The sequence below is a fragment of the Letharia columbiana genome (assembly GCF_014066305.1).
Source record: "Letharia columbiana isolate WasteWater2 chromosome Unknown Sc0000014_s0, whole genome shotgun sequence".
Lineage (NCBI taxonomy): Eukaryota > Fungi > Ascomycota > Lecanoromycetes > Lecanorales > Parmeliaceae > Letharia > Letharia columbiana.
In genome coordinates this window covers 93833-119019 of record NW_023501053.1, presented here as the reverse complement: position 1 = coordinate 119019, position 25187 = coordinate 93833, and the positions used below count along the sequence as shown (strand labels likewise).

The following is a 25187-nucleotide window of genomic DNA, read 5'->3' as shown; positions in this document are numbered from 1 at the left end:
TACAAGCGCTTTCACGTATCACAGAATTTTGCGAGTCGTATTCGGCCGCACTCACACACTGTATCGTCTCATCAAAAGGCTTTTCCTTCAGGATATCAACAGTCAATTTGAACGCATTGGTGTACACCAAACCTTGGAGAATTTGAAAGTGGAGGGTCAATGCTTTTCCATGCAAGGCCGCAAAATGCAGCAGGAGCGACCCCGCGTAGCCTGACCGCCACCTCAGCACCCAAATTCCATACTGACTGATAACTTACGAACGTATCTTACAATTACAGTGAAATACCACTAGCTACCGCAGTATACTGTACATTGTGCTTTTCGCCTTTTTCGGTAAGAATCAAGGCTGACGAGAGTAGGCAGCCTGCTGCGCGTGGCTATGGTGAGGTTATTTCCTCGTGGCTATGGGAAGTCCTCCATTCAGTCCTCCCTCCACGAGCGATTACCAAGGCAGTATCTCTTTTCTTTCCTCTCATCTCTACGAAACTTCGAAATCTTTCTACTTCCACGACCTGCGCCCTGTTGTTATGACCACCAGGCAGCGTGCTTCTGCACGTAGAAGAGCATACCGTGATATCAGTGCACGGGGAAATGCACAGCAGATGAATGGTGACATTATCAATGTCTGGCCACGGGCGAGTGAGTACTAGCTTCACTGTTAGATTCCGTCAATCAATTCCTACTTATCCATTGCGCGTTTGTAGCAGCCCCGGAGACTCGTCTCAGCCCCCTAACCCCGAATGAAACCACCTCAATCTGCAGCCTTCCACCAAAGCCGGAATTCTTCAGAGGCCGTGATGACTGTCTGGACAAAATCCGCCGCAAGCTGTCGCCTGAGGGACAGCAATCACCCTCTGAATTGAGACCATGTCTGATCACAGCAATGGGAGGTATGGGCAAGACTCGGATCGCTCTTGAATATGCACATCGAAACCGCAAGCTCTACGATTGTGTTTTCTGGCTGGGAGCTCAGCAGTTACCCAAGCTTTCGTTCAGTTTTGCTTCGATTGCGGCCGAGCTTGGAATTCCTCACACTGAGCTGATGGGAGATAACCGAAAACACGAACTGGTCAAAGAATGGCTTGAAACGACCGGTAAGACCCCTAAACATAACTGTCAGGATATAGCTGCTGAACAAAAGTAGAAAGAACTTGGCTTTTGATCTTTGACAACGCAGAGTCCTGGGACTCTCTCGAGAGATTCTGGCCAAGCCGAGGCTGCGGTGCGATTATCGTGACAAGTCAAGTTGCTAGCTCTTTTGCACAGGCGATTAGCTTTCATATCGAACCTACCCCTTTAAGCATCGAGGAAAGTTCGAGGCTCCTGCTCGAGCTTATGCAGTGTAACCAACCCTCGGAGGAAGACATTTTTGCGGCAGAACGTATCTCAGATATGGTCGGAGGGCTGCCAATCGCAATCGCTCACATGGCTGGTTACATGTTTACTTCCAAGACAACCCCCAAAGAACTCCAACAGAGGTTAGAGACTGAGGAAGTATACAATATCTGGCGGAAGGCGACAACGTGTACAATTCCGTTGTATGAGCAGACGCTTGATAGGGTGTGGAGAATCGCCCTCGAAGAGCTTCCGGCTCCCGCGATAGAGCTTCTTTGCGTGATATCGATGCTGAACCCGGACGCAATACCTGATGAGTTGGTTGTCCAATGGGCATCATCGGAATCAGACCGAACAAGGTTAGTAAATTCACGTTACCAGCAACCGTGTTTTTGGCTGAGCCCAAAGCTGAAAACCGAAATTTGTAAGCTTGGCTGACGTTCTATACCTCAGTCTGGATGAAATTCGGACAGGTCTGCTTAAAAGACAGCTGGTGGATAGAGGTGAATTCCCCTCGGGGGAGCGATACCTTACTGTACATCGTTCGCTACAGATAAACCTGCGCACCAGCCTGGTAAATGATTACCCGAGAAGACAGCAGGTTTTTGACAAAGCGGGGGCCCTATTACGTGAACTCTTTCCAAGTCAGTCCAAGATTATGACACCAGTCAATCACCATTGGGACGCCTACGAAAAATATCAGCCTCACTTAATGAGCTTGCAAACAATTTTTTGCCAAGCGGGAGGCGGGCTGGAAGGTACTGCCGTCTTTGCAAGTCTCTTATCAGACGAAGCCAACTACTTCTGGGAACGAAATCTTCTCGACGACGGTGTTAGGGCCTCCAAGCTGGCCGTTTCCATCCTCAATGACATGGATCAGCCTGACCCTAATGCCCAGGCTCAAGCATTGTGTCTCCGGGGGGACATAGAGCTTGAAAAGGGCTTCAGTGGGCGGAGGACTGGCCTTGATGTGCTGCTCAAGACACTGGACATACGGAAACGTTACATTGACAAGCCTCCACCTGGTGGGACTCCTGATGAACAGCTGCTTTATGCAAATGCCTGGAACGACTTCGGTTGCGGCTTGCTGGAGTTTGCCGAGTATGCAAAAGCAGAAGAGTACCTCGTCCATGCGTTGGACATCAAGAAGCGCAACACCAACAAGCATGACGAGCCTATGGAATTTGCCGAGGCATACATGAACTTAGCAATGGTACGTTGTTTCCAGAGTAGATATGACGAAGCCAAAACACTGTTGGAAGAGTCCGTGAAGCTGGCAGAGAAGGCCAACGGTCGGCATTCGGCCTGCGCTCAAAATTTCACCTTCTACTGGGCCACCATACTTCTGAATACCCACGATCTGGAAGCAGCGAAAGAAAAGCATGAGGATATCCTTGAAGAACGCAAGGATATTTTCGGTACATTTTCGCTTCGCACTAGACACAGCTACTATGCCTTGGGAACGACTTATCAGAAACTGGGTCAGCTAGAGGATGCAGAGTGCGACCCGCTCCTTCTTCGACTCGACTTATGCTGACAGGTCGCAGGGAAATGTTTCGCAATGCTCTGGAATCTCTGGACCGATTTCCTTGTCCTGACGAGTACATAGCAAGGTCGCAGTATAGCTTGGCGCAAGTACTCAAGTCGAGGCATAATCATAATCACGGAGAGGCGACAGAATTAGAAGCGAGTGCCAGGAAGCTGCGAGATAGACTGCTTGATCAATACGCACCAAACTCGGAATGGGGAGACACGGATGAGCTGGGCGTTTTTGATTACATGGTATCATACAAGGCAGGACGAACAACGATGGGTCAAGCTCCAGTCAAACTGTTTGACGTTTCAGAAACAGGGATCGACCAGAGCATAGCTGCATTTGGTAAATATGATTCTCAGCTGCATAATCCGCGCTCTCGGAACGAATCATAGCATTTTCTGCGACCAAGAACCTGCACGGCTGCCCACCCTTGTGATAGCCGAGACCGACTTCCAAGGCCTTGTCCAGTCCGCGGAATGCCGATATCTCTGATAACGCAACCCATGGGCACTCTTCTTCAGACCGTGCGCGAGATCGATCCAGCTGGTTGGCTCAAATATAAGTACCAGGCGAGGATTTGTTTACTTCGGCCTTGATTGTCGTGGTAGCCAATCGCGTTCGACCAAGGCTGAGCGAAATGGTGCTGTGTGCCATCCACACTCTCTGGCACTCGATGATCAACGGAGCCGAAAACATGCACAGTGAGCTGTTCACAAATTTGAGCCGCAAGGTGTGGTCGATCCTTCCAGTCTTTCTGCGGTCCAGTGCCCTAATTTTGTGTCATATTTGTGGGTTCAGGATCGCAAGAGCAACAATTATATCCAGTGACGTTTCCAAAGCCCTCAAATTGAGCAGAAGATTTTTGGTATACAAGGGTTGCGGTAAGTCTTATCCCTGAAGACGCGAGTATATTACTCATGACATATTAGCCCAATTTGTTGATCGCAATGCCAGCCCAGGACAGTAGCCTCAAACCCTTCGACGGCCAGGTGAAATCGAGCCAGGCTAACCTGGCTGATTCCATCAAGTCCACAGCCGAAAAAGACACGCGAATGAAACCGTGGCAAAGCGTGCACAAAGACGGGCAAGCCACGTCACAAGATGGTGATCAAGACGGCGGCGCGAAGATGAATGGCAAAGACGAATACTGGATGACCGAAGGCTCCGTCAATGCTTCGAGCTAGGTACGCTACGCAGCATCGACGCTTAGCCATCAGAGCACTAACATCGGAGCAGGTGGTGATTCATAATAACCCTCACGAACGAGAAAACACAAACGCTCTGACTTCGATACTTTGACGAGGGACGGCAGTTGGTGGGATTTTGCTGTGGAAGAAGGAGGAATGCGGACAGTCTATGATTGATGAACTAGCCCTTATGTATGTTGATGAGTGATGAGGATATGGCTTACTGATTGCTTTGACGGCCAGGCTGGAATCATAAATCTTGATCAGGAGGACTTCGTCTGGGGTTTGGCGCGATAGGTAGTACCACTTCTGTCTGTCGTTATGTAGCAGATACATCGTTTCCTGAACATCATCGCGTCGGACATAGTCCGTGTGAACCAAGTCTGCCTGATCCACGGTGCTGCCATCGCATACTGCTATGGGCCTGTCCTGGATTGTGTGGGATAGTGGCTTCCATAGACTACTCACTTGTCAAGGCTTGGTCTTGACCGCTGTCGAGAATGCTTGTTACCTACTTGATGATCCGAACGCGGCCTTTGAACAACTCCTCAGCCTCGGCGCCGAGAAATTTGCGGCACCGTTTTACCATCTCCCATGGGCTTTGATCTTGCGAGACCTCGTGGTTGGTAACCCTGGCATCGACTCCAAGTTTTGGTGTCGCGAGGAGTTGCACTCACCAACATGACACGTCGATGCTACTGGTAAGTATTGGTGTAGCTCAGTCAGATCGACCCTCCGCGGTGTGAAGTCAGACCGCCGTAGCTTCGATTACCGTCAGCGAAGACTGGCCGTTCAACGTTGGGATAGGGCCAGGCAGAAAGTTGCCAACTTTCGCTTACCCTCCAGTCAAAGATGAAGACACGACCACTGTCTTCTATTTCTTGCTTAATAATTGACTCAGCCCACGGCAGATACTCCTCAAGGATTCTCTGCTTGTTGTCGTAACCATCAAACGGACACGGCTTTGGTCTGTACGCGAAACCATGACTGTCAAGCGCAAATTGGGTTCCTTCCCTGCCTCTGATGTCTGTAATGGTTTGCTCTCCATTGGTACCAAACAAGAGATTTGTCCGCCTATTTTCGGAACCTTGAATAGTTTCGGTAACAATCTCGAAAGGCTTCTCCTCCTTGTACAAGCCCTGCCACTGTAAAAATCGAAGCTTGACCTTTTCGTCGAGGCTGGCCATTGCAACGTCACGGCATACTTGGGACTGGATTTGAGAAGAGTTGAAATCTGCACGTCGGAGTCGCACATGCACCTACCGGGCGCTTCCTGACATGCATCAAGCTAGTTCGACTTCGTTATAGATCAATGCAGTATCGACCCACGTTGACCAGAGGCTTCAGTGATATGCGAAGATCGGCCTAGGACTAGAGATAGAGGTCTAAGGGGAGGGTCACCCCGCTCTCGAAGTTCGGCGCTGGTTCGATAAAGGTGTGGGTAAGGAGTAGAAGAGGCCCGGCCACTGTAGATCATTACCGGGAAAAAATTGCTGCAAGCATCCCACATTTGACTCGCATGGAGAGCTGGTCTCAATGGACACGTACGACCCAGTCAGAATAAAAATGCAGACTATCCAGCGTTCTTGCGGTCAAGACTGGCGCAGCGACCCTGTCTGGTCAAGGGCCCACCAGGGTCCGTAGATGCGCAATAATGCACACTAACGCCCTGTTTAACAGAACCACGACAACTGAAAAGCTCATGATGCTGGATCGTTGGGTACCACCAACGCCATAGCCTCATCGCGAAGAGACACGCAAATGGATTCTTAGAATTTGAGCACGAGAAAACTTACTGTAACGTAAGGAATCTGTTTTGCTAACGCGCTTATTGAAACACGCTAACATGGAAAACATAAGATTAGCAGCGCCGGCCAAGGGTTTTCTATCACACCGCAGGTTCCCCACAATTCATTCTAGGATCATCTCACGAGATGCAGTTGTTGTGGAGCTAGAGACACGGTCTATGTCGACTGTGGGGTTTCAACAGACGAGTGAACGGTCTCGGGACTTAATAAAACGAGACAAGATAACAGACTAAACCAAAAATTCTGTAACATAAGGTACAGAGCTCATTTGCTTGAAAATCTTGGGTCCTCGCTTAGGAAATATGCGTACCTGCGCTCGACTAGTTATGAGACTGCTACAAGAGACAGGTACATGAATTCATGCCACAATGGCAATTATGCTATGTGTTCGTTATTACGGTAGCCTGTAGGTAAGGTAAGACGGAAGATCCAAAATCGGCAAGAACATCTCATTGTCTTGGCACAGCCGAGCGGCGTCGACGCGCTTACTAGCGTACTATACCCGCGTTTCATTAGGAATTCCCTGAAGGAGCTCGTTACCCTCATATACTCCCTGATTGTGATCGCTTACCTGGAAACTCAGCAATACCGCTAGCATGATGCACCCGGCGAGACAAGCATATGTGGAGGAGGATGCACCCGAGGTAAGCAGGCAGCCTTGCACTTCTTGTTGTCTCGGAAATGTTCATGCGAATATCCCAGAGCGCCGCGGGTCTCAGACTGGAGATGTTTGCTTGGGAAGATCACTAGGATGCCAGCTGATGGAAAGCCCCGGGGTACTAGGATACAGAGATGGGGGTGGACCTCGCGAATATACGTATGGAAAACCTTGACTGGGGACTTATGCAAATGCTCACGGGTTCGCAGCCCTCGACCGGGATCACTACCTTCCTACTGCAGCTGCTGGCATCGCACCAGAAAAGGCATCAGCTATCCTCTCACAATTTTCCCGACGACGGCGAGCAGCAGCCATAGCTGTCCCGACAGACGATGGCCGGGTCCGGTCACGATTACGTGAAATGGGCGAGCCTATAACGCTCTTTGGGGAAGGACCTGGAGATAGAAGGGACAGATTGAGGGAGCTTTTGACGACTCAGGCCGAGCTTGATGCCGGAGAGGATGGCGAGGGCGACATTCAAATGCAGGACGGGTCACAGGAAGGTGCCCAAGGAGAGCAAGATGAAGAGTTCTACACCGAGGGGATGCCGGAGCTGCTGGAAGCTCGAAAGGCTGTAGCAAGATTTTCAATGCCAAGGGCAAGGGACAGGATTGCCAATCAGAAGTTGGAATCAACGATACCCCTACGTACGCATGTTAAGCACCGAAAAGCGATTAAGGAGCGGCTTGCAAAGTTCGAGCTGTTCGGTACCCAGATCGCTGGTGATCGCCCTGTGAGCATTACTCGCTTCTCGCCCAATGGGGAGTTGATTGCTGCCGGAAATTGGTCTGGCGGAATAAAGCTCCTCGATGTACCCAATCTGAACGAGAAAAGGACTTTGAGAGGACACACGGATCGAGTAGGAGGAATCAGCTGGTACCCAGACGCTACTCTACCGGGCAGCACTGTCTCCGAAGAAGCAATCAACCTGGCTAGCAGCGGCGGAGAAGGCAACATCCATCTTTGGAATCTAAAACAAGACACTCCTATCTCTACTCTATCAGGCCACACCGCGCGAGTCTGTCGAGTCGAATTCCACCCTTCCGGTCAATATCTCGCATCAGCCTCTTATGATACCACATGGCGATTATGGGATGTCGCTACAACAACAGAGCTACTACTCCAAGAAGGCCATTCACGGGAAGTCTATACGTTGAGCTTCAACACCGATGGAAATCTGCTCGCCAGCGCCGGGCTTGACAGCATCGGCAGGATATGGGACTTGCGCACTGGGAGGACTGTCATGATTCTCGACGGCCACATCAAAGACATTTATGCTCTAGACTGGAGCTATGACGGACACAGGGTCCTATCTGGGGCAGCAGACGGATGGGTCAAGTGCTGGGATGTGCGTATGGTGCGGCAGAATGGCCAAGTAGGGGCTCACAAAGGGAATGTCTCCGATATACGGTGGTTCAAGGGCGAAGATTGCACGTTGGCGCCAGAGAAGGATGACAAGGGGGACGTTCAGCCGAAGAAGTCGGGGACGTTTTTCGTTTCAAGCGGGTTCGATAAGAACGTCAACATCTTCTCCGCGGATGACTGGGCGCTTGCAAAGACCTTGAGTGGGCATTCGGGCAATGTTCTGTCCTGTGATGTGTCTCGCTCGGGCCGGTGGATCGCGAGTAGCGGCCACGACAGAACGGTGAAGCTTTGGGGTTGTGACGATGGTGGAGCTGTGTAGGCTACTGGGCTATTGGCCCAGCTCTGTATGATATCCACGCTCAAGCCCTGAGCGGACCAGAGACTATACTTACCAATCGAAAGCAGAAGATGTCTATAAATCTAGGAGAAGCCCCTAATGAACACGTCCACTCTACGGTTCTTTCAGACTAATCTCCACAGTGGTGCCGTGAACAGCACCGAGACACACCGTCCTCTGAGCACCTATCACACGCAATCATCCCGAACAACAACCACTTCTTCGCCGCCCACTCCTCCATCTACAATCGGTTCTTCCACGGCGAGACACCATAGTCCTGACCCGGGCCGTGCCCGCGCCGCTCGCAGACCCCCGACACCTACGAATCGTGGCTTTCGAGGTGACGGCTTGGACGCTCATATGCATTGTCGCTCTGTCATCTACGCAAACCTTCTGCGGGTGCTGGTCTCACGCCAACGCTGTCGGACTTTGGCGTCATGGAAGAGGAAGAGAAAGATGTAGAGAAAGGCCGGGGGGGCATAAAGAGGGAAAGAGCCATTCGGTTCTTCTCTTCGAAGGTTTGGTTGCTCGTACTGGTGTTGTCCAGAATGCTGAGCATGCTGCCATTGTTTGGGCCATTGTGGTATATTCCTCATGCAAATGCGTTTATTCTCAATGGTAATGCGCCCGCCGCCGATGGTTGGCATTGGCAGTCTTTGATTCAGAAATAGAGTACCTTGATGTTTCAAATGCCGCTGTCATTGCAAACACATGCGTTGCGGGTGAGATGTGTGTGTAGCATATCCTATGCCCAGTATCTCATAGATCGGAAAGAGTGTCCTATTTGTGAGAGATGAAGTTCTTGTGCAATGTCTCACCCGGACACCTTTTTAGCATCAAAATGAAGTTCCAGCAGGGACGTCCATTTCGTAAAGCCAATCCGTCGCAATATTTGACGGCTTGTCGAAATCTTTGGGTCGGTCATACTCTCACGTTATACTTGTCAAAAGGCAGAACCTGAGGTCCATCCTTCCGTGGTTAAATGGAGAACAAGTCGCAGCTCCTCTTCACGCGATGGATGATACACGGCCCCTTCTATACATCTGGCTCGGACCTGTTCTATACTTTATACGCTCCTTCCCTTCTCCAATCCGCACGGTAAGACAGTAGCCCCGTCCTCACCTCTTTCATCAAACCCGATCTCTTCATGGCTGGGTCTGCTTGTAGCCCAATCCTGCGGCTGTAGTACTGCTACTGCCGGACTCATCCGTGGCTGCAGTACCCCATCTTTCCATCGAGAGAGCCCCAGTGTCTGGAAATGTGCGAAAAACAAGGGTTCTTGATTTGGATCAGGCCAGAATGTGTTGTAGTATAACCGAGCTCCTGCTGTGTACGTCAGCGATTCATTGCGCGCACTGAAAACACAGGCTCCAAATTGCTGGAGATGTCTTCGATCAGGGAGCTCCCTACCTGTCCTGAAGAGAGAAAGTGAATATACGTTCCCCTGGGTGTCCGCCAACTCTAAGGTCGCGCATTGCTGGTCGCTTTGGTAGCTAGGCCGAGGGACTACATCCAAGCCGTACTTCTGGGCCGTGATGGTAATGACAACTCTACCTAACCATGCACTAAGCACCTTGTTCCGAAGGTCATCGATCTCCGTTCCTATGAAGGCGATCGTGTTTAGATTGCTTCTGTCATTCGGCCTTGGATTTATCAAGTTCCTGTCCATCCATAGTCGCAAAGATCTTAGGTTTGCCTTCCGTCTGTGTCAACAGCTCCGGGCACACGATCACGATGTAGTGATGGGGCGGCAGCGGCGCACCGGCCGCTATCGATCTGTAGCGCCATGCGAATCTAGTGGAGATACCTGGAGGGCATATTTCGGGGTCGCTGGTGATGGTGAATACTCCTTCAATCGCTTCATCGATCCGAAGATTGGATGAAACGCCCTGGCCCTGGCCCTCGACTACCGCTTTGTCGAAGCTAGTGACATCGCAGATGAATGTAGTAGTCTTGTCTAAGGTAGATACAAACGGTCTCTCGGTACCAGCTGAAGATCGATAACGAGAACAGAATCCATGGCATCATTGCAGCCATAGTACCGTCTGACATCGAAAGATGCCACCTGTGCGAAGATGTCAGGTATGTTCAGATCCATTCATGGTCCTGTTTGTCAAACGGAGCAGAATAGGATTGGCATGAGCGAAATGGATAAGTACTTGAGGAGCACCTGGATTTGCACATATCTGATAGCGTAGTGTCAGCCGAACCTTCCACTCCGGAGAACAGCGGGTTTAGAAGGCCATTTTAGTCTACGATTCTGATCTTGTACAGTATAGGATGCCCTTTGCAGCTAACGCAGGATTCTCGACGTCTTGTAACGCTTTCCGGAAGTCTGCTGCATAGGGTTGACATACCGGGCTGAGAATATAGCTGTGAGTGAGGGCGAGCAGGCTGCTTACGTCAATGAACCGTAAAGTCCAGCTGAGCACTTTTCATTTCATGACATATTAAGCATGACACTGCTTTTTTTGCGCTCTGAAAGAAGATGTGGGGGGTTGAAGAGAAATGCCGGAAAAGGAGAGATGAGGTAGGCTCGACATGCCTGGGACGATCAAAATACCGGGCCGGGCGTCGTATGTGGTCTGGAAGATATTGAGCATGAGCGTCGTAAGGGGTAGAGTCGGGACGAGAGATACCGTCAAAGGCAGGCGCCTTGAGAGAGGAGAGTATGGAGGCATCGTCTTTGGAGGTCATCCACAACCCAAGGTGACTCCGAACGTACGGAGAACCTTCTCGTTCTATCCGCTGGCCGAGAAAAGAGACGATGCGGATGAGAGCCAAAGGAGTAGGGTACAAGCCTGGAGGACTAGGGGTACAGGCTGCCGTTTGAAGAGAGCGATGCCTTATGTGCTCCTAGGTACCGAGACAAAGAAGGAACGGGACTCGTGGAGGATGAAAAGCAGAGGTATGACTCATCTCTTTGAGCGCATTGTATGGGAACGCTTACGAGCCAACGCTAAATGGATCTGTAGTGCTAGGGTCCCTTACAAATACCAATCTCAGGTGGCTAGCATAGAACAAAGAAACGGGTGAGTCTTCCATGGGGTTTCAAGAGAATTGTATCTTGCTTGGTTCAGCATTTTCATCAGAGAACAAGTGTGTAGTTTTGGACTGTTGTCAACATCAACGTCATATATTGTGCTTGTGTATTGACAGCCAATTCTATCATCCAAGTCCAAAGAGGACCATCGAATAAATCGGCTTTATATTTGCGCTTGGTTTTCTTTCGACCAGATTGTGAGGTTGTAGATCGAGATAGAATCCCACAGACGTCAGATGGCAGCTGCAACCTTTGACCGAACAAGGCAAATTCTGTCGCGGCCCATAAATCAACTCCTCGGATGTGGCGGCTTTGCACTCGGGTCCTCTGACCTTCACTCTACTTGTTTTCGCAACGATATCGCGATGCGCTGTATCCCGGCATTATGAGATCATTCCAGTACAGTATTGACGGATCTCCTGCGGGTTCAACCAGTAGAAGCGTCTCGTTAAAGCCTGCGACAACGTGCTGGGACCGTAGCCGCTGTACCTCCGAGCAAGCATTTCGACATAGACGTGGGCCTAGGCCAAGCTTTTCAGTCATTGGAACCCGGGGGTCGACCATAACAGTGTCCCTTTTCTCCGGCTTTGCACCGTTCAGTCTTGCCTCTTCTGTCATAGGCGACCCTTGGAAGGCGTTCCTTTGCAGTGATTGCCATCTTGAAAGTGACTCGGTCTCAAGTCGCAATTTTCCTACTGACGTCGATTTCTTGGTCGAAGTCCACCCAGGGTCGGTCTGGGTCATCGCCGAAACAGCCTCTGATAGTAGCTAATGTTGACCATTTAGCCCCCTCGTTTCAGCTTCTTCAAAATTTCAACGCTCCTTTCGATATCGAATCTTGATCGGAATCCTTGAAGTTCTGTAGGATTTGGTCATTCGGTCATTCGCCAGATCCCATGCCGCTTTATGCGTGGCTGAGAATTCCAATCCGGCCGCTGGCACTCAAATTGGCGGTTGTTTCATTCCAGTCGACACCGACCAGACCGCCGGGTCCTGTGCGACCGGCGATAGCACGATCAAAAACAGAGCCCCGCTAGTAGATAACGATATTGAGCCTACCGTGAGTGCCTGCGTGTCCCACACCGCCACCCCAGATTGCCGGTGCCCGCCTTCCCAACAAACAATAATCTAGCAGTGCTTTCCCCCTATCCGCAATCTCAGCCCATGATCCACTATCGGTGGTGAATCCGCCCATAGGGCCTGGTTCGACCAATAGGGCGATTTTGCATCCGTCTACGTACAGTATGTCAGCTAGGTACAATTTACCCACAAAAAGTTGACTGGGGCATCTCGGCGTACCATTATGCCACACCGCAGGTAGTGTAATTCGATGCCTCCATTGGTTGATAGTGAAATCAGCGCTGCGGCCGAAGTATGGCAGAAAGAAGCCGTGCTCATCACTATCGATGTTGTAGATGCCTGCACCGCGATGTGTTGGATTTCCGTATAGAAGGGCGATGCATGTGGAATGATTGGGTTGACCGTAAGTGGCGCGATCGCAGAAGTCTTCGGAGAGTTCTGCTGCTGCTGAATATATGTGGATGAGGAGGAGGGCGGCTTGGACGAAGTGGATGGACGAAAAAGAGATCATCATTACAAAGGATTGGACTTGCATCAGGTCGAGGAGACGGAGGAGGATAAAAGTTAGAACAAGTCAATGCGCATTTCAACAGGTACAATCGCATGTCGCGTGTTAGAGAACTAGCTCTGTGGAGGTATGGCAGAAATATGGACATTGGTGGAGGCGATATCCGACCTTTCAAGCGCATAACAGCATTCTGGGTAAGGACCTTGACGCCTGCTGGGGTACAATATACCGAATATTTTATATTCATCCCCATGAGACACCTCAAATCTTGCCACATGCGAGAGGTTTGACCGACACATGAATTAGGAAAAGGGCGAGGGAGATATGGAAGTGGGACTAGATGGGAGGGATGCGTGTTTCAAAAGCTTCATACCTAGCAACGATGGCAACCGACATGAGAGATAGGTTAAGGCCGGAAGAGAAGGGAGCGCCGCGGGGAACAACTACGTCTGTATAGGAGCTTACTCCCATACAAGAACATTTTGAGGAGGCAAACGCTTCATCGCAATGTGAGAAGTAGCTGATCGCTTGCAACTGGGTATTCTGCGACAAGAAAAAGTGAAATGATCACTCATCTTTCGGCCTCCACCCTCCCAATCAGCCTCTTCATCCTCGTCCACTCCTCATTTCTCACACTCTCCCCTGCCAAGTCTAACCCAACTTCAAACACAGTCACCACGCCTGCTGCTCCTCCAACACCCAGCCTTTTCCCCTCTTTCTCCTCCCAACAGACTTTCTCCAGGCTCTTGGCGGCGTAGCCTCCTTGGATTTTGCGGTTGATCTCTGGCGTTGCTCGAGCGGCAGGAACTTCGGTGTCATCCGTTAGATCCCAGACTTCTACGTTACCTGCCCCGTCCACAGATGAAAAGACCCCGGGTTTATGTGGCGACCAGCGGGCGTCATACACTATGTCTTCGCGTGAAAATTCGAGCAGTGGCCCAACAGCATGCTCATCTCTAGCCGTGGGGCTCAAAGCCGATGAAGAATTCGATGTCGCCACGGAAGTCGAAGAAGGAGCGCGAGTCTTCCATAGCTTCACAGTCCAGTCGAGGGAGCTAGATAAGACCAAGTCTCCTAAGTCCACAGGTCCACGAGCTGGATGAAAGTCCACGCTCATGACTGGTGCAGTATGGCCTTTATAGCGAAGTCGGCTGTCGACGCCAGCCTTGGCTCCTGCACGGTCATAGCGATGGCACGGGTAAATCGTACCTTCTTCTGTACCAACGAGGAAGGAAGTTGGATCCGAGACGGGAAAAGACATGCAAGTTGGACTCAGGTCTTCTGTCTTGCTTGGAGGTGGGGTCATTAGCTCCAGGTACTCTTGAGGTAAACTCAGCATGTCGACCGTCCAACCGCAGACAACACCATCTGTTGAGCATGAGATGATGTTGTTAGCATTTTGGGTGCCAACGAGGGATATCGAATATACAGGGTGGGTATGGCCTCCAGTCGAGGCTCCAGTCAGGGGCGTCTTTTGGACTGGAAGAGGCGTTCTGGAGCGTGTGTCCCAGAGAAGGACTTGCCCACTGTAAGAACCGCCAATAATTAGGTATGGATGAAATGGGGAGAATTTGGCAGTCAGTATGTCAGATGTGCTGTGGAAGGTATATTCCGGGCGTGAATGAAGGTGCATATTCCATATCTGGACAAGACCTGAAGGATCTTGAGGAGCGGATGGGTTCTTAGTGTAAGAGGCCAGGAGTAGCTCTGGAAACTAGTCATATCAGATTGAGGTCTTCACGGCATTTGAGGGTCTTACTTTGGTAGAAAAGTTCATGTCACTGATCATCCGCTTCCTGCTCCACCGCTCGTCGTAGAATTGTGCTATCTGTCGTACCCGTCTGCCTTTCTTGCCCCGCGAGCTTCCATAGCCCTCATCTTCATCTGATTCCACCTCTGCCCCGTCTAGAGCATAATCGGCCAGCACATCGTAGTCTTGGTCCAGGGCTTTTTCTATGACCTTACTTGACCTTTCCACAAATTCCAGGAAGTCTTCCGATGCAGTTACAGCGTTAACCTCCTCATCTGTCAGACCCCTTGCAGGGAAATTTGACGGCCCAGTGGGAACAGGACCGTCCACGCTAAGATCCTTGACAGCTTTCAACTCCTCTTCGATCTCCAGCCGGAGATTCTGTCGAAGTTCTTCCTCCCTTTCTCGCTCTCTGCGGCTTCGCCGCTTCGTGGGCGAACGCGGTGCTGAAGGTGATCCGTCTCCATCGGAATCCGAGAAATTACCTGAAGATCTACGTTGCCGCTGTGGAGACCATGAATCGGAGGTCTGAACGCCTTTGCTGTAGTTCAAAACCTCGGTTGTAGGTTTCGAAGTGGGGGCGGGCGGTCGCTCGTAGGTGGTTTCGACATGAGGCCCGGACAGGGTTTGAGTGCCTGCTGAGACATATGGGACCGAAGGACGCGGTTGACTTGATGTACCGCCATGAATCTCGACACCAACGTTCCCAGTACCGAATGCGGAGCTTGGACGGCCTTTTTTGCCCGCTGGAGGGGACGCTCCTGCACTCCCGTCTCTAGATTTGTCCCCAACAAGAGTGTCAATGAAGCTGTCGAGCTCCTTTCTATCGTTTATTCGAGCAGGAGTAGAGACTTTAGCCTTTGATATGTGAGTAGACGCCCAGTATATTGATTGTAGCACGGACAAGGTACCTCAGATGACTCCCCTGCAGCGGACTCTCGTTTCCCGGAGTCTTTTTGCCGCTGCTCTCGTTCTTCCCGCTGCCGTCTGAGTTCGGCGAGTTTGGCCTTTTTGGCTAGGATCTCATCTTTCCGCTGCATCGTCACGGACTCGGCTCGAATGATTAGGTCAAGCCCATCCAACTTTTAGACCTGAGGACGACTAGCAAGGCATGGCGCGTACGGAACAGGTAATCAAGAAACCAAAGGTCCTGTAAGATTAGGTCCTTGATTTTCTATGAATGATCTGTAGCTTTTCCCATAGTATGGCTTCCTAATCGTCACCCCAAGTCCTATACCTGGTGGTAGAGGTTGGCGGGATTGGTTGGGCATTTGGGAGACGCGCAGTGAACATTATAAATTTATGCATGCATAAAAAGTAGTCTAAGCTCCTTCGCATAAATTTTGTTCTCGACCTCAATTAGTGATTCTCTCTTCCAGTTCCAGAGAGCACAAGAGCTTCCACGACCGCAACTTTCAGTCCCTTGGCAGCTGTATGCTAGCCTGTATACGCTCATTACTACCTGACTGTTGCGATTGACCTTTCCGTCTCACGCATCAACCTCCAGCTATCCTTCCACTCTCCCCGGATGGCTTCCTCTGGCGGAAACGTGCGCAATCCAATGCTCCTCTTACCCTCTCCTCCATTGACCTCAATCGCTCACAATGATGCGCAGGTCCTCCGTTACGCTGCCCTCCTCACTGGCGTAGGTTACGGCTTCTATCACCAAGCCTCCATAGCAGCCCAAACAAAAATGGCACATATCGACAGGGAGTTTGAGAACCAGGCGAGCCTAATATCGAAAGCAAAGGCGGAGTGGGCGAAGAAGACGATGCCGAAGGATGTTAAGGAGGGTGCTGGTGAGTTTGCCTTTTCTTGAGGTGAATGATGGCTCGGAATCCCACTGTTGTCAGCCGCTCCTGGCTAGGCGGAGATTGTGTCGCGCTCTGGGACTATTAGGGCTACACCCGGACAGAAATGGCGTTAGGAAAATGGAAGAGTCTTGCTCGAACAAAAAAACTGACCTGTTCATTCTCGCAGTCATCTCTGATCCTAACGACCCGAAGTTCGATCTGGAAGCGTATCTGACAATGAGCGAGGCAAAATGAGAGTCAATGGCATGAGCTGGACAGTCGCCGTAATACCTCTGGGATGGACGATCAATGATTGTAGATAGGAGCTGGGACTTGTATCAACATCATAGACTTGACCCGTTTGTGGTCTCATTGTTGGTCCTAACATGCCTCTTTTCACCGAGCAAATAGTATCGCAGCCACCGCCTTGTCTTTCTCGTTGAATCCAACTCTCAATTACAAGACAGATTGACACTCAGTATCTCTACTTTCCTAATTGAGCAATCGACCAAGTTCTGGTTGACAATACAGCTAGATACTCAGGAGGACCTCGCGTTGTCTGTAGCAGTCAGGCCTAAAACCTGCTCATCGGAACAGCCTCATAATCATGACTTCCGGCGACTTAATTATAGGCCTCTTCCCCCCTACCCGCGAAGTTCGGACATCAAACCTCAACCCCTCAAGATTCCCCCTTCCGAATCCATCCATCTCCAACGTTGACCCCATCAACCTGCATCACTATAACCGCTTCCCTCCATCTCCCCGGCACCATAGACGACGGCAACTCCCACAATGCCCTCGCAATCCACTGATACTCGAAAAACGGTGCCTCCGTCCTTGGCCGCGCGCCGTAATCGCGGAACTCAAGCCACGCGTCCGTTAACGAGGGACGCACTACAAACCCGTAGACGGGAGAGGTGGAAGGGAAACGCGCTACGTAGTCGAGGCCTGCGAAAATAGGCATGAAGAATTCGCTGTTGGTGAGGGATTGCCCGACGGGGTTGATGAAGACACGGAGGTTACCGGCGTTGGAGGGGGCTGTGGTGTTTGTGAGGGAGAGACCGGCGCGGTTGGAGAGCATGGTGAGATTTGCGAGGGTCTTCGAGGGAGACATGGCAGGAAGTTCCACGTTCGATCTCCTTTCTAGACTCCCGCCGCTGCTGCCATCGTTACTCCCTGCCAGACTTAGGATCTGTGGATCTGGCTTCTCAATCCCCAGATATCCCACTACCGCCCCGTCGAATTTAAGTGTCAAATGCATCGTCTGAAAATCATATTGTGTCATCATCAACAGAGCCGAACTCCATATCCCCCACAAGATATACCGTATCGGTATCGTCCCGGGACTCAGAGTCGCCGCACCACTTCTGATTACCACGTCAGAATAGGAAGGCAGCCTAGCAACGATGGGTAGGATGTCGGCATCGAAGTCTTGCAGGGCGAGGTTGGTCATGGCGTTCGCGGCGTTCATGAGGCAGGCGATCGGGCGCAAAGGGATGCCGCCGAGATCGTAGTTGACTGTGAAGCGAGGGTCTATGCCGCCGGTGCCGCCGTCACCAAGTGAAGTTGTATTTGTGACGGAGGAGTAGAGATCGGTTAGGTTCATCGGAATCGAGGGACCTAAAGAGGGTTCGGTGAGGGATGCTGCGTTGATGCTGGAGGTGGCTAAGCTGAGCAGAAGCGGCAATAAGAAGTTAACCATGATGGCGACAGAGACGTCTGGTCGTGACAGCTCTGATATGCAGTGCGAGACGACACGAGAACTAGGATGAGTAATTAAGACTGGTAGCGAGGTGGACGTGGATACCTTTCGGAGATTTTGGCAGGGTCTGCTGAAGAAGGCTCGAATGCCATTGTTGCTGTCGTGCAGCGCATGTCTGGCCCCTAAGCGATATGCGATATCTAGGCACGGAACTGACGGAAAACGAGAGGTGACTTTTAATGACACACCTTCCTAAGCTCCTAAGGATGAAGAGATCCCTTACCTTTGATGTAGAAGACCTCAAGCATTTTCCCATGGAGTTCAGTTCCTTCCCCCTTGGAACATAGAAACCTCTGGGTGCACTTACTCTTCGTGTAGATAGAATGAGCCTCCATCGAGAGCCTTAGGCTCTGTCCAGCCGGATACGGAAAGTTTGTTGACACTGCCAAATCCAGCATACCAAAATACCGGTGACTATCTCCATTGTCCTTGGTCTTTCTAGGGTCTGGAGGCCAGAGCTCGCGAGCTCTGGGCTTTTGAAAAAATGACGACAGAAGGCTGTGGACATGAACCCATTGAATACGACGGAACACCGCCTACTACTTCAGTATACCCGTATCAGGAAATTCATGGAAGAATAATGGTCAAACTGTAAGAGGACATTCCGGAGATGTGAATCGTGCATGATATACAACATCCAAACTCACAATAGGTCGCTAAATCGACGGCCAGTGTACCCTACCGATACATTTCCCCGACTGGGCCTTTCTTCTATTTTCTTCCTCGATATAATGCAACATTTTCTGGCCATTACGGCGCACCTCGCTAAAATCTTTGTTTTGGCATCCTTTCGCTTTGGAAATGATTGCTCATTTCGCGAAATGCAGGTCATATCCGAGCCACTTCCTCGCAACAACCTGCTCGGCACTCAAGCCTGGCTTGCCGTAAGTCAATGGTAGGAAGTACCACCACCCACCGATCACAATCGCCATCACAATCCCACTGGCAGCCCAAAGCGCCAGCATACTCTGTCCACTTATGCGCTCCTTGGCTGGAACGACGACCCTCTTGCCTCCACGATCTTTGTTTTTGCTAGGAGTCTTATTTTGCGTTTGTTGTAGGAAATTCTCGTCCAGGCCAACAGGATCAAGGTTGAAGACGAATTCGAGGAGTGCGCCAGTGACTAAAGCGGAGGCGAGATGTGCGGGCAAGTAGTGGTGAAGGAAGAGTTGGCGGCCCATGATGAAGAAGGGGATGTAGTGGGCGGCCCAGCAGAGGAAGAAGAAACCGGTGCTGTTGTAAAGACGAGAGCGGGTTCCTGAAAGATAAAACGTGGTCAACCGAGGTAATAAACGGACTAAAAGTTAGTGCATGGAGACTGGCTTACGTTCATCAAGGCTGTCAATGCCACGCCTTTGAGACAATTGGTCTGCGCCGATGATTCCTGCGAAGACGGCAAGCAGACTGCTTACGATCCACCAGCCGATGGGATTGCCAAGGAAGTATATTTGCTGTCTTGTATCATTCTGTGTCCAGAAGCTCACACCGCGGAGCAGGAATGGCCATTGAATTGGCTGACTGGCATAAGGATGGCTACTTGTCAATGCATTGTTGTGGTAGAAAATAGCTCGTTGGAGTTCGATGTACTTCTTCAAGAAAGGTACGTGCTTGATCTTCTTGACCTCCTTAACAAGGCGCGGGCTGTCAGCCGGTATGGATGGTATCTCGTCCACATACCAGATATTGCTAGATTGCTGAATGTTCTTGTTTCCGTTGATCTCGGCCTGTTTGTAAGCCCAGTCAGGAAGTGGAGTGGTGTGCGTCCACATAGCAACTCTTGTGGGGGCGTGAATTAATTTGAAGTGCCCTGAAAAGCTTTTGAGCTGTTGCCTTCCCTTGGCATTCTCGATCTTAATTTCGAACAGGGTATCGTTGTACCGATCCCCGTTTGTCTCCTCGAGCCCTGCTGTTGTAAATTCCTGGTTTGTGGGGTAAAATGGCGAGGCAACATCGTGTGATAGGAGGTAACTGTCCGTCACTAGATGCCGCAATTTGACAAAATCGCCGCTTTGCACAGCCAAACCGGGCTTTGCAAGTGAGAGATCGACTACGCTGTTCGGAACGATTTGCCAGTAGTTGTTGGTATCATTGAACGGGTAGCCTGTAACCTGTTGTCCTTGGCTGGAAACACGTCCGTCATCGTAGCGAAGGGGGTACCTATCGGCATGACTGTGTAGATAGGTCTTGGTCTCCTTGTGCCTAATAGATATCGAATCATAGTACTCGATGCCAGTAGACTGTGCGCTCATCATGTTGTCGCTCAATGTCTCTTGGAACGCAGGTGTCATAAATTCATCTCCAGGTCCGGATCTGTTCAAAATGGCGAAGTGAACTTGGAACCAGAACAAGTAGATGAGGAAAGGCACCAGGATGAGTCCAGTCAACCGTGCAGAAAAGTGCTTTGCGAAGTCGGGCAGAGTCAAAGCTCCACCTTTCCGGTTGATGTCCAGGAGACCCCAGAGGTCAATCGCAACCGCACAACCGACCGTGAAGAATGTAAACACTCCAACGTATTTGGTGGATATGACACAGCTCATAGCGACGCCAGTAAGCAGGAGCCATTTCCACCATTTTTGCGAGAAGGGCTCGTGCCTCATCTTGAAGAATCGGATGTAGCAAAGAACACTGAGCGACATTGCGAATACCAAAGTCGCATCGAGCAGGATAAGTCGAGTCTGGCCAATGTGGGCATTATCGAATAGAACTAGTCCTGCTGCCACAACGGCAGCTGGAAGTGTGTAGCCTGATTCCCACATGATCAAGAAAACTGTAGGAACTGTCAAGGATCCGAGAAGTGCTGGCATGGCGCGGAAGGCGACGTAGGGTACTTTGTTGGTAATGTACGAATCGCCAATATTGTCAAAGTGGAAATGCCCATCGTATCCAACGAACCAGCCCATAAGGGCAAAGAGAAGCTTTCCGAAGGGAGGATGGACGTCGAAAAAGTAGGTTCTTTGTAAGTAGTATGAGGCGAACTACCAATGGGCATAGTCAGCGTACTTTATCCAAAGCCTGCAGTATGGCGACTTCGCGTAGTAGCTTGAGAGAGTGGTCTTGGGGGAATGATGCAGCTTTTCATACCTTTCCAAAATGCACCTCATCGAAGACCACCTCATTGGGATGCCCAATGCCCCAGAATCGAGTAATGAAAGCCAGTAGCGTTATCACGCCCAGTGCAAGCTTATAGTCCCATTCGGAGGTCACCACTTCGGGCAGCTTTGTGTCTTTCAGTATCCCATTGAGATCGCTGTCTTGTTTTGGAGGAGTTGAAGCGGAAGATGGGGCTTTCTTGTCCTTTTGCCCTCGTTGTCGCACAGTAGGGGATGACATTATGGAGGTAAAGACCGACTCTAGAGGTGCCATTGTTAGAGGAGAGCTTCAAGGAGGGGGACACGAGGCTTCGAGTAGGAAAATGTCAAGAGGATACTTACAGCACTGAATTCTCCTGTGCAACACAATATATTGACTGGTGTACTCAAGAGGTACAAGGCCTTCTCAACGAAGCATGCAAGTTGAGCTCATTTGAGTGAATTCGTGTCCCTTAGACAAGACAGCTTTTTTAGCATTACCTTACGCCGCAACATGTTGGCCAAGACTTTCGGGGTCGCCCTGTAAGGCTGACTGATACCCCTTTACCTTACATGAGATGATGAGCTACGAGTTAGAATTCAACAATTGGCTGTCCCTAATGGCATCTGTTGAAGTCTCCATGCTATCTAGGTTTTGCGAAGAAATTGGTCCATTCGTATTATAGAAATCTTTAATTTCATTGCGAAATTTCCTGCAAAGCTTCAGTCATCCTCTTCCATCATACTCAACGTCTCGAGCTCGATTCGCACCATCCGGTCAAAATCGGACCTCTCCATCCCACTGCTTCTGCACAGCCGGAACAGACTTTTGACGCTTGTGCTGACGTGCTGCTTGACAGCCACCTCAGCAATCGACTGAGACTCCGCTGATTCCTCCAGTCTTGACACTGCGGCTGGGCCGGCTGATGGTGATGCCGTAGGTTGACTGATACCCTCATCCGCGGAAGATAAAGCGTACGTGTCTTGAGGAGGACCTTTGTCGAGTTCTGATGCATTGCGCATGGAAGATGCCATAACATCGCCTTTCAAGGTTGACCCTCCTATTGCTCCGCGATCTCCGGAAGGGTCGTCATTGTCCATCTCCGGCTGCACTTGAGCATATCGATCGAAGTACTCGGCGTCCGATGTAGTCCTCATGTGCTTTGTCGGATTTGACAGAGCAGACTGCGATCTTTGCGTTCCAGGAGTTTTGTCATACTGAGCCCAGTAGTCATCATCATCTTCATCATCGTCTTCTTGCTGATCCTCGATGCCAATGTTGTCGTTGTCCATTCCGTGCATAGCCGAAGTATCCTCGCCTTGTCGTATTGCTTCTTCCATCATATTCTCTTTAGCCTTCTCATCTGCTTCGGCCATAGTAGGACACCAGTTACTAACAGCCATTTCCGTGTCTCCCTTTATCGGCCTGACCTCGGACACACGCCAGCCACTCCCGCCGCCTTCTTGATCTCCTTCGCACCAAAGATATATGATGATCAGCCCTAAGTCTGTGACTATCACCTTTGCCTGGAGCGTTTCTTCGTCCAATCGCTTGTAGCTGATGTCTTCCACATCACCAAAGTCGATCTCACCAGATACGGGGTGTAATTCAAACGCGTCGCTCTCTGACACTATGTCCACAAGCCTCTTCGCAGGCTCTGATTCCCAACATAGAAGAGGTAGCCATGAGTCGGATGCGGAGGATGAAGAGGCGGCGAGTAGCTGAACGCGTTGACGAAGTATGGGAGACAGGAGAGGCAGTAGGGCAGGAGGTGCTCGAGGAGAAACAAAAGCTGTGGGTAAGCAGGCGAGGAGAGGTGGGAGAAGACTCCGGTAGTCTGGAGGTGGGATGTACTGAACCATTGCGATATCGGAGAATTCGACGCTCGTTATGCTTTTGATGCTCGAGATAGCAAATTATATTCCTTGCTTAGGTTGGGCACGGACGCATTTCAGACAGGTCCCCTTTGAATTCGTAGAAAGTTGAGAGTAGCTGATACTGTAGGAGAAGTCGCAGTCAGCTTGTGCGACGAGAGACGAATCGACTAGACTCCCTTCATCCGAGCTGACATTTCCCCGGTATCTCGCGGGGCATTTGCTGTTCTCCTTCAAAGAGGAGCCAGCCATGACAGCGAATTGAGCTCCCTGCCCGCATGGCATTGCAAAGACGAGTATGTAGTGCTAATCCCTATGAACTTAGAAAAAGCCGTTAAATCCCTACCCCACTGCCATCATTTTGCATGTCGATGCACTACTCGGCAATCGCTTCTCGGACGTTCCCGGCGGGCGCTATGGGTATGGTGGCTTTGAGATTCCTTCTGGACTTGTCTATGCATTATGACGATTTATCTTAATGGTGCAAATCATGCAGATTACGATTATCATTCCATTGCTTGAGTCCCGCCATTTTCTAAGATTGGACCCTCGGAGTCGGTCTAAAGACAGCAGCAACCGGCATCATCATGGCTGCCGAAACCGACTCGTTAGTATCCAAACAGCCCGCTGCCCCAGACATGGAGCAGACAAATGGCTCTAGGGAAAATTCAGAGAAAACAAAAAAGCTACGTCTCAAGGTCGACTTCAGGCTATGCACTATCGCAGGTCTTTTATGTAGTCTCAATTTACTAGACAGCGGGATTATTTCTAGCGCATCGGTCACGAGCATGTTGAAGGACCTCGGACTCGATCAAGGCAATCGTTACTCCGTTTCAATACTAATCTTTACGGTGGCAAGTGTGTGTTTCCAGCTTCCCGCTACATTGGCCATACGTATAGTAGGACCTCGAATCTTCTTCACTGTCATCACTTTCGCCTTCGGCTTGATCACCCTCTGCACGGCCTTCATCCATACGTGGAAGGAGATGATTGTAATGCGAGTTCTCCTGGGTATGTTTATGAGTGGTATCTATCCGGGGCTGGCGTTGCTCATATCAAGCTGGTATCGAAGAGAGGAGCTCCAGCTTCGGTTTGCGTTCCTGCAGTGTGGCGAAGTGATTGTCCTAGCTACTGGAGGGATTGTGAATTTTGGCTTGAATACCCTCGATGGCCGAGGTGGTGTCAAGGGCTGGCAGTGGATGTTCATCGTCCAGGGTCTTGTGGCTTGCCTCATTGGTATAGCAACGTACTGGTGGATTGTAGACTTTCCCGAAAAGGCCCAAGAAAGTTTCAACTTTCTGGACGAGGCAGAGACTAAGATTGCTGTCGCACGGATCCAGCAAGATCGCGGGGATGTTGTGCCGACTCCATTTTCGTGGCTCGAAGTCTTGAAGCACTTTCTTGATGTGAAGATATATGGATTCGCGGCAGCGTTCTTTCTTCTCAACTTGGTCTCCACAGCTTTATCATACTTCTTGCCCATAATCCTTCAGAGTGGTATGGGCTTCTCGACGAACAAGGCAATCTTGCTGTCAGCGCCACCGTATTACTATGCGGTCATTCCAGTATTGATATCGTCTTGGATCGGCGACAAGTATTGTCTTAGAGGGCCGGTCATAACATTCAACTCGCTATGCTTGATTGCAGGCTTCGGAATGCTTGGCTTCGCCGACCAAGTGACTGTCAGATATGTCGGTACCTACCTTGCCACTGGAGCATATATATCGAATTGGGCAGCTTTGAACAGTTATCAAGCCAGCAATATCACTGGTCAGTGGAAGCGGGCAGTGACGGCAGCAGCGGTAACCGCTTGCAATGGACTCGGAGGTGTTGCTGGGAGCTTCATTGTCCGGCAGACTGAAGCTCCACGTTACCCAACGGCAGTTTGGGTGTCAATCGGGTCCCATATCCTCATTATCAGTATTGTCATCGCATTCTCGGTGTACTTCTACAGTGCCAACAGCAAGCAAAGAAAGGGTAAGAAAACGATTGAAAGGACTGAGGGTTTCCGATATACCTATTAAGACAGGCTTGAATGTCAAGAGATGGGACAGAGGGAGTAGCAAGTAATCACGAACAGA

At 50.5% G+C, this 25187-nt stretch overlaps 11 protein-coding genes across 11 annotated transcripts; 4 read left to right on the top strand and 7 right to left on the bottom strand.

The window, feature by feature from the left end:
- Nucleotides 1-404: 404 nt before the first annotated feature.
- HO173_005260 (uncharacterized protein) lies at nt 405-4056 on the top strand (the record flags this gene model as incomplete). The annotated part of the gene is made up of 7 exons (XM_037307178.1): nt 405-639; nt 705-1094; nt 1145-1694; nt 1789-2835; nt 2883-3214; nt 3442-3753; nt 3827-4056. 7 exons carry the CDS (start codon nt 405-407, stop codon nt 4054-4056), a joined length of 3096 nt encoding a protein of 1031 aa, XP_037165818.1.
- A 72-nt stretch (nt 4057-4128) lies between these two features.
- Nucleotides 4129-5246, bottom strand: HO173_005259 (uncharacterized protein; the record flags this gene model as incomplete). The annotated part of the gene is made up of 5 exons (XM_037307177.1): nt 4129-4226; nt 4284-4519; nt 4575-4665; nt 4737-4821; nt 4899-5246. The coding sequence occupies 5 exons, from the start codon at nt 5244-5246 to the stop codon at nt 4129-4131; spliced, it is 858 nt and encodes a 285-aa protein (XP_037165817.1).
- Nucleotides 5247-6463: 1217 nt separating this feature from the next.
- On the top strand, nt 6464-8209 carry HO173_005258 (uncharacterized protein; the record flags this gene model as incomplete). Its single annotated transcript, XM_037307176.1, has 3 exons — nt 6464-6511; nt 6651-6684; nt 6735-8209. 3 exons carry the CDS (start codon nt 6464-6466, stop codon nt 8207-8209), a joined length of 1557 nt encoding a protein of 518 aa, XP_037165816.1.
- Nucleotides 8210-9293: 1084 nt separating this feature from the next.
- On the bottom strand, nt 9294-12014 carry HO173_005257 (uncharacterized protein; the record flags this gene model as incomplete). Its single annotated transcript, XM_037307175.1, has 5 exons — nt 9294-9550; nt 9638-9829; nt 9990-10150; nt 10198-10292; nt 11760-12014. 5 exons carry the CDS (start codon nt 12012-12014, stop codon nt 9294-9296), a joined length of 960 nt encoding a protein of 319 aa, XP_037165815.1.
- Nucleotides 12015-12174: 160 nt separating this feature from the next.
- HO173_005256 (uncharacterized protein) lies at nt 12175-12864 on the bottom strand (the record flags this gene model as incomplete). The annotated part of the gene is made up of 3 exons (XM_037307174.1): nt 12175-12263; nt 12330-12503; nt 12570-12864. The coding sequence occupies 3 exons, from the start codon at nt 12862-12864 to the stop codon at nt 12175-12177; spliced, it is 558 nt and encodes a 185-aa protein (XP_037165814.1).
- A 565-nt stretch (nt 12865-13429) lies between these two features.
- On the bottom strand, nt 13430-15648 carry HO173_005255 (uncharacterized protein; the record flags this gene model as incomplete). Its single annotated transcript, XM_037307173.1, has 3 exons — nt 13430-14572; nt 14618-15466; nt 15520-15648. 3 exons carry the CDS (start codon nt 15646-15648, stop codon nt 13430-13432), a joined length of 2121 nt encoding a protein of 706 aa, XP_037165813.1.
- A 488-nt stretch (nt 15649-16136) lies between these two features.
- Nucleotides 16137-16656, top strand: HO173_005254 (uncharacterized protein; the record flags this gene model as incomplete). Its single annotated transcript, XM_037307172.1, has 3 exons — nt 16137-16157; nt 16224-16407; nt 16589-16656. The coding sequence occupies 3 exons, from the start codon at nt 16137-16139 to the stop codon at nt 16654-16656; spliced, it is 273 nt and encodes a 90-aa protein (XP_037165812.1).
- A 424-nt stretch (nt 16657-17080) lies between these two features.
- On the bottom strand, nt 17081-18103 carry HO173_005253 (uncharacterized protein; the record flags this gene model as incomplete). Its single annotated transcript, XM_037307171.1, has 1 exon — nt 17081-18103. The coding sequence occupies one exon, from the start codon at nt 18101-18103 to the stop codon at nt 17081-17083; it is 1023 nt and encodes a 340-aa protein (XP_037165811.1).
- An 869-nt stretch (nt 18104-18972) lies between these two features.
- On the bottom strand, nt 18973-21493 carry HO173_005252 (uncharacterized protein; the record flags this gene model as incomplete). The annotated part of the gene is made up of 3 exons (XM_037307170.1): nt 18973-19421; nt 19491-21138; nt 21245-21493. The coding sequence occupies 3 exons, from the start codon at nt 21491-21493 to the stop codon at nt 18973-18975; spliced, it is 2346 nt and encodes a 781-aa protein (XP_037165810.1).
- Nucleotides 21494-21954: 461 nt separating this feature from the next.
- HO173_005251 (uncharacterized protein) lies at nt 21955-23094 on the bottom strand (the record flags this gene model as incomplete). Its single annotated transcript, XM_037307169.1, has 1 exon — nt 21955-23094. One exon carries the CDS (start codon nt 23092-23094, stop codon nt 21955-21957), a length of 1140 nt encoding a protein of 379 aa, XP_037165809.1.
- A 599-nt stretch (nt 23095-23693) lies between these two features.
- On the top strand, nt 23694-25130 carry HO173_005250 (uncharacterized protein; the record flags this gene model as incomplete). Its single annotated transcript, XM_037307168.1, has 1 exon — nt 23694-25130. One exon carries the CDS (start codon nt 23694-23696, stop codon nt 25128-25130), a length of 1437 nt encoding a protein of 478 aa, XP_037165808.1.
- Nucleotides 25131-25187: the final 57 nt, after the last annotated feature.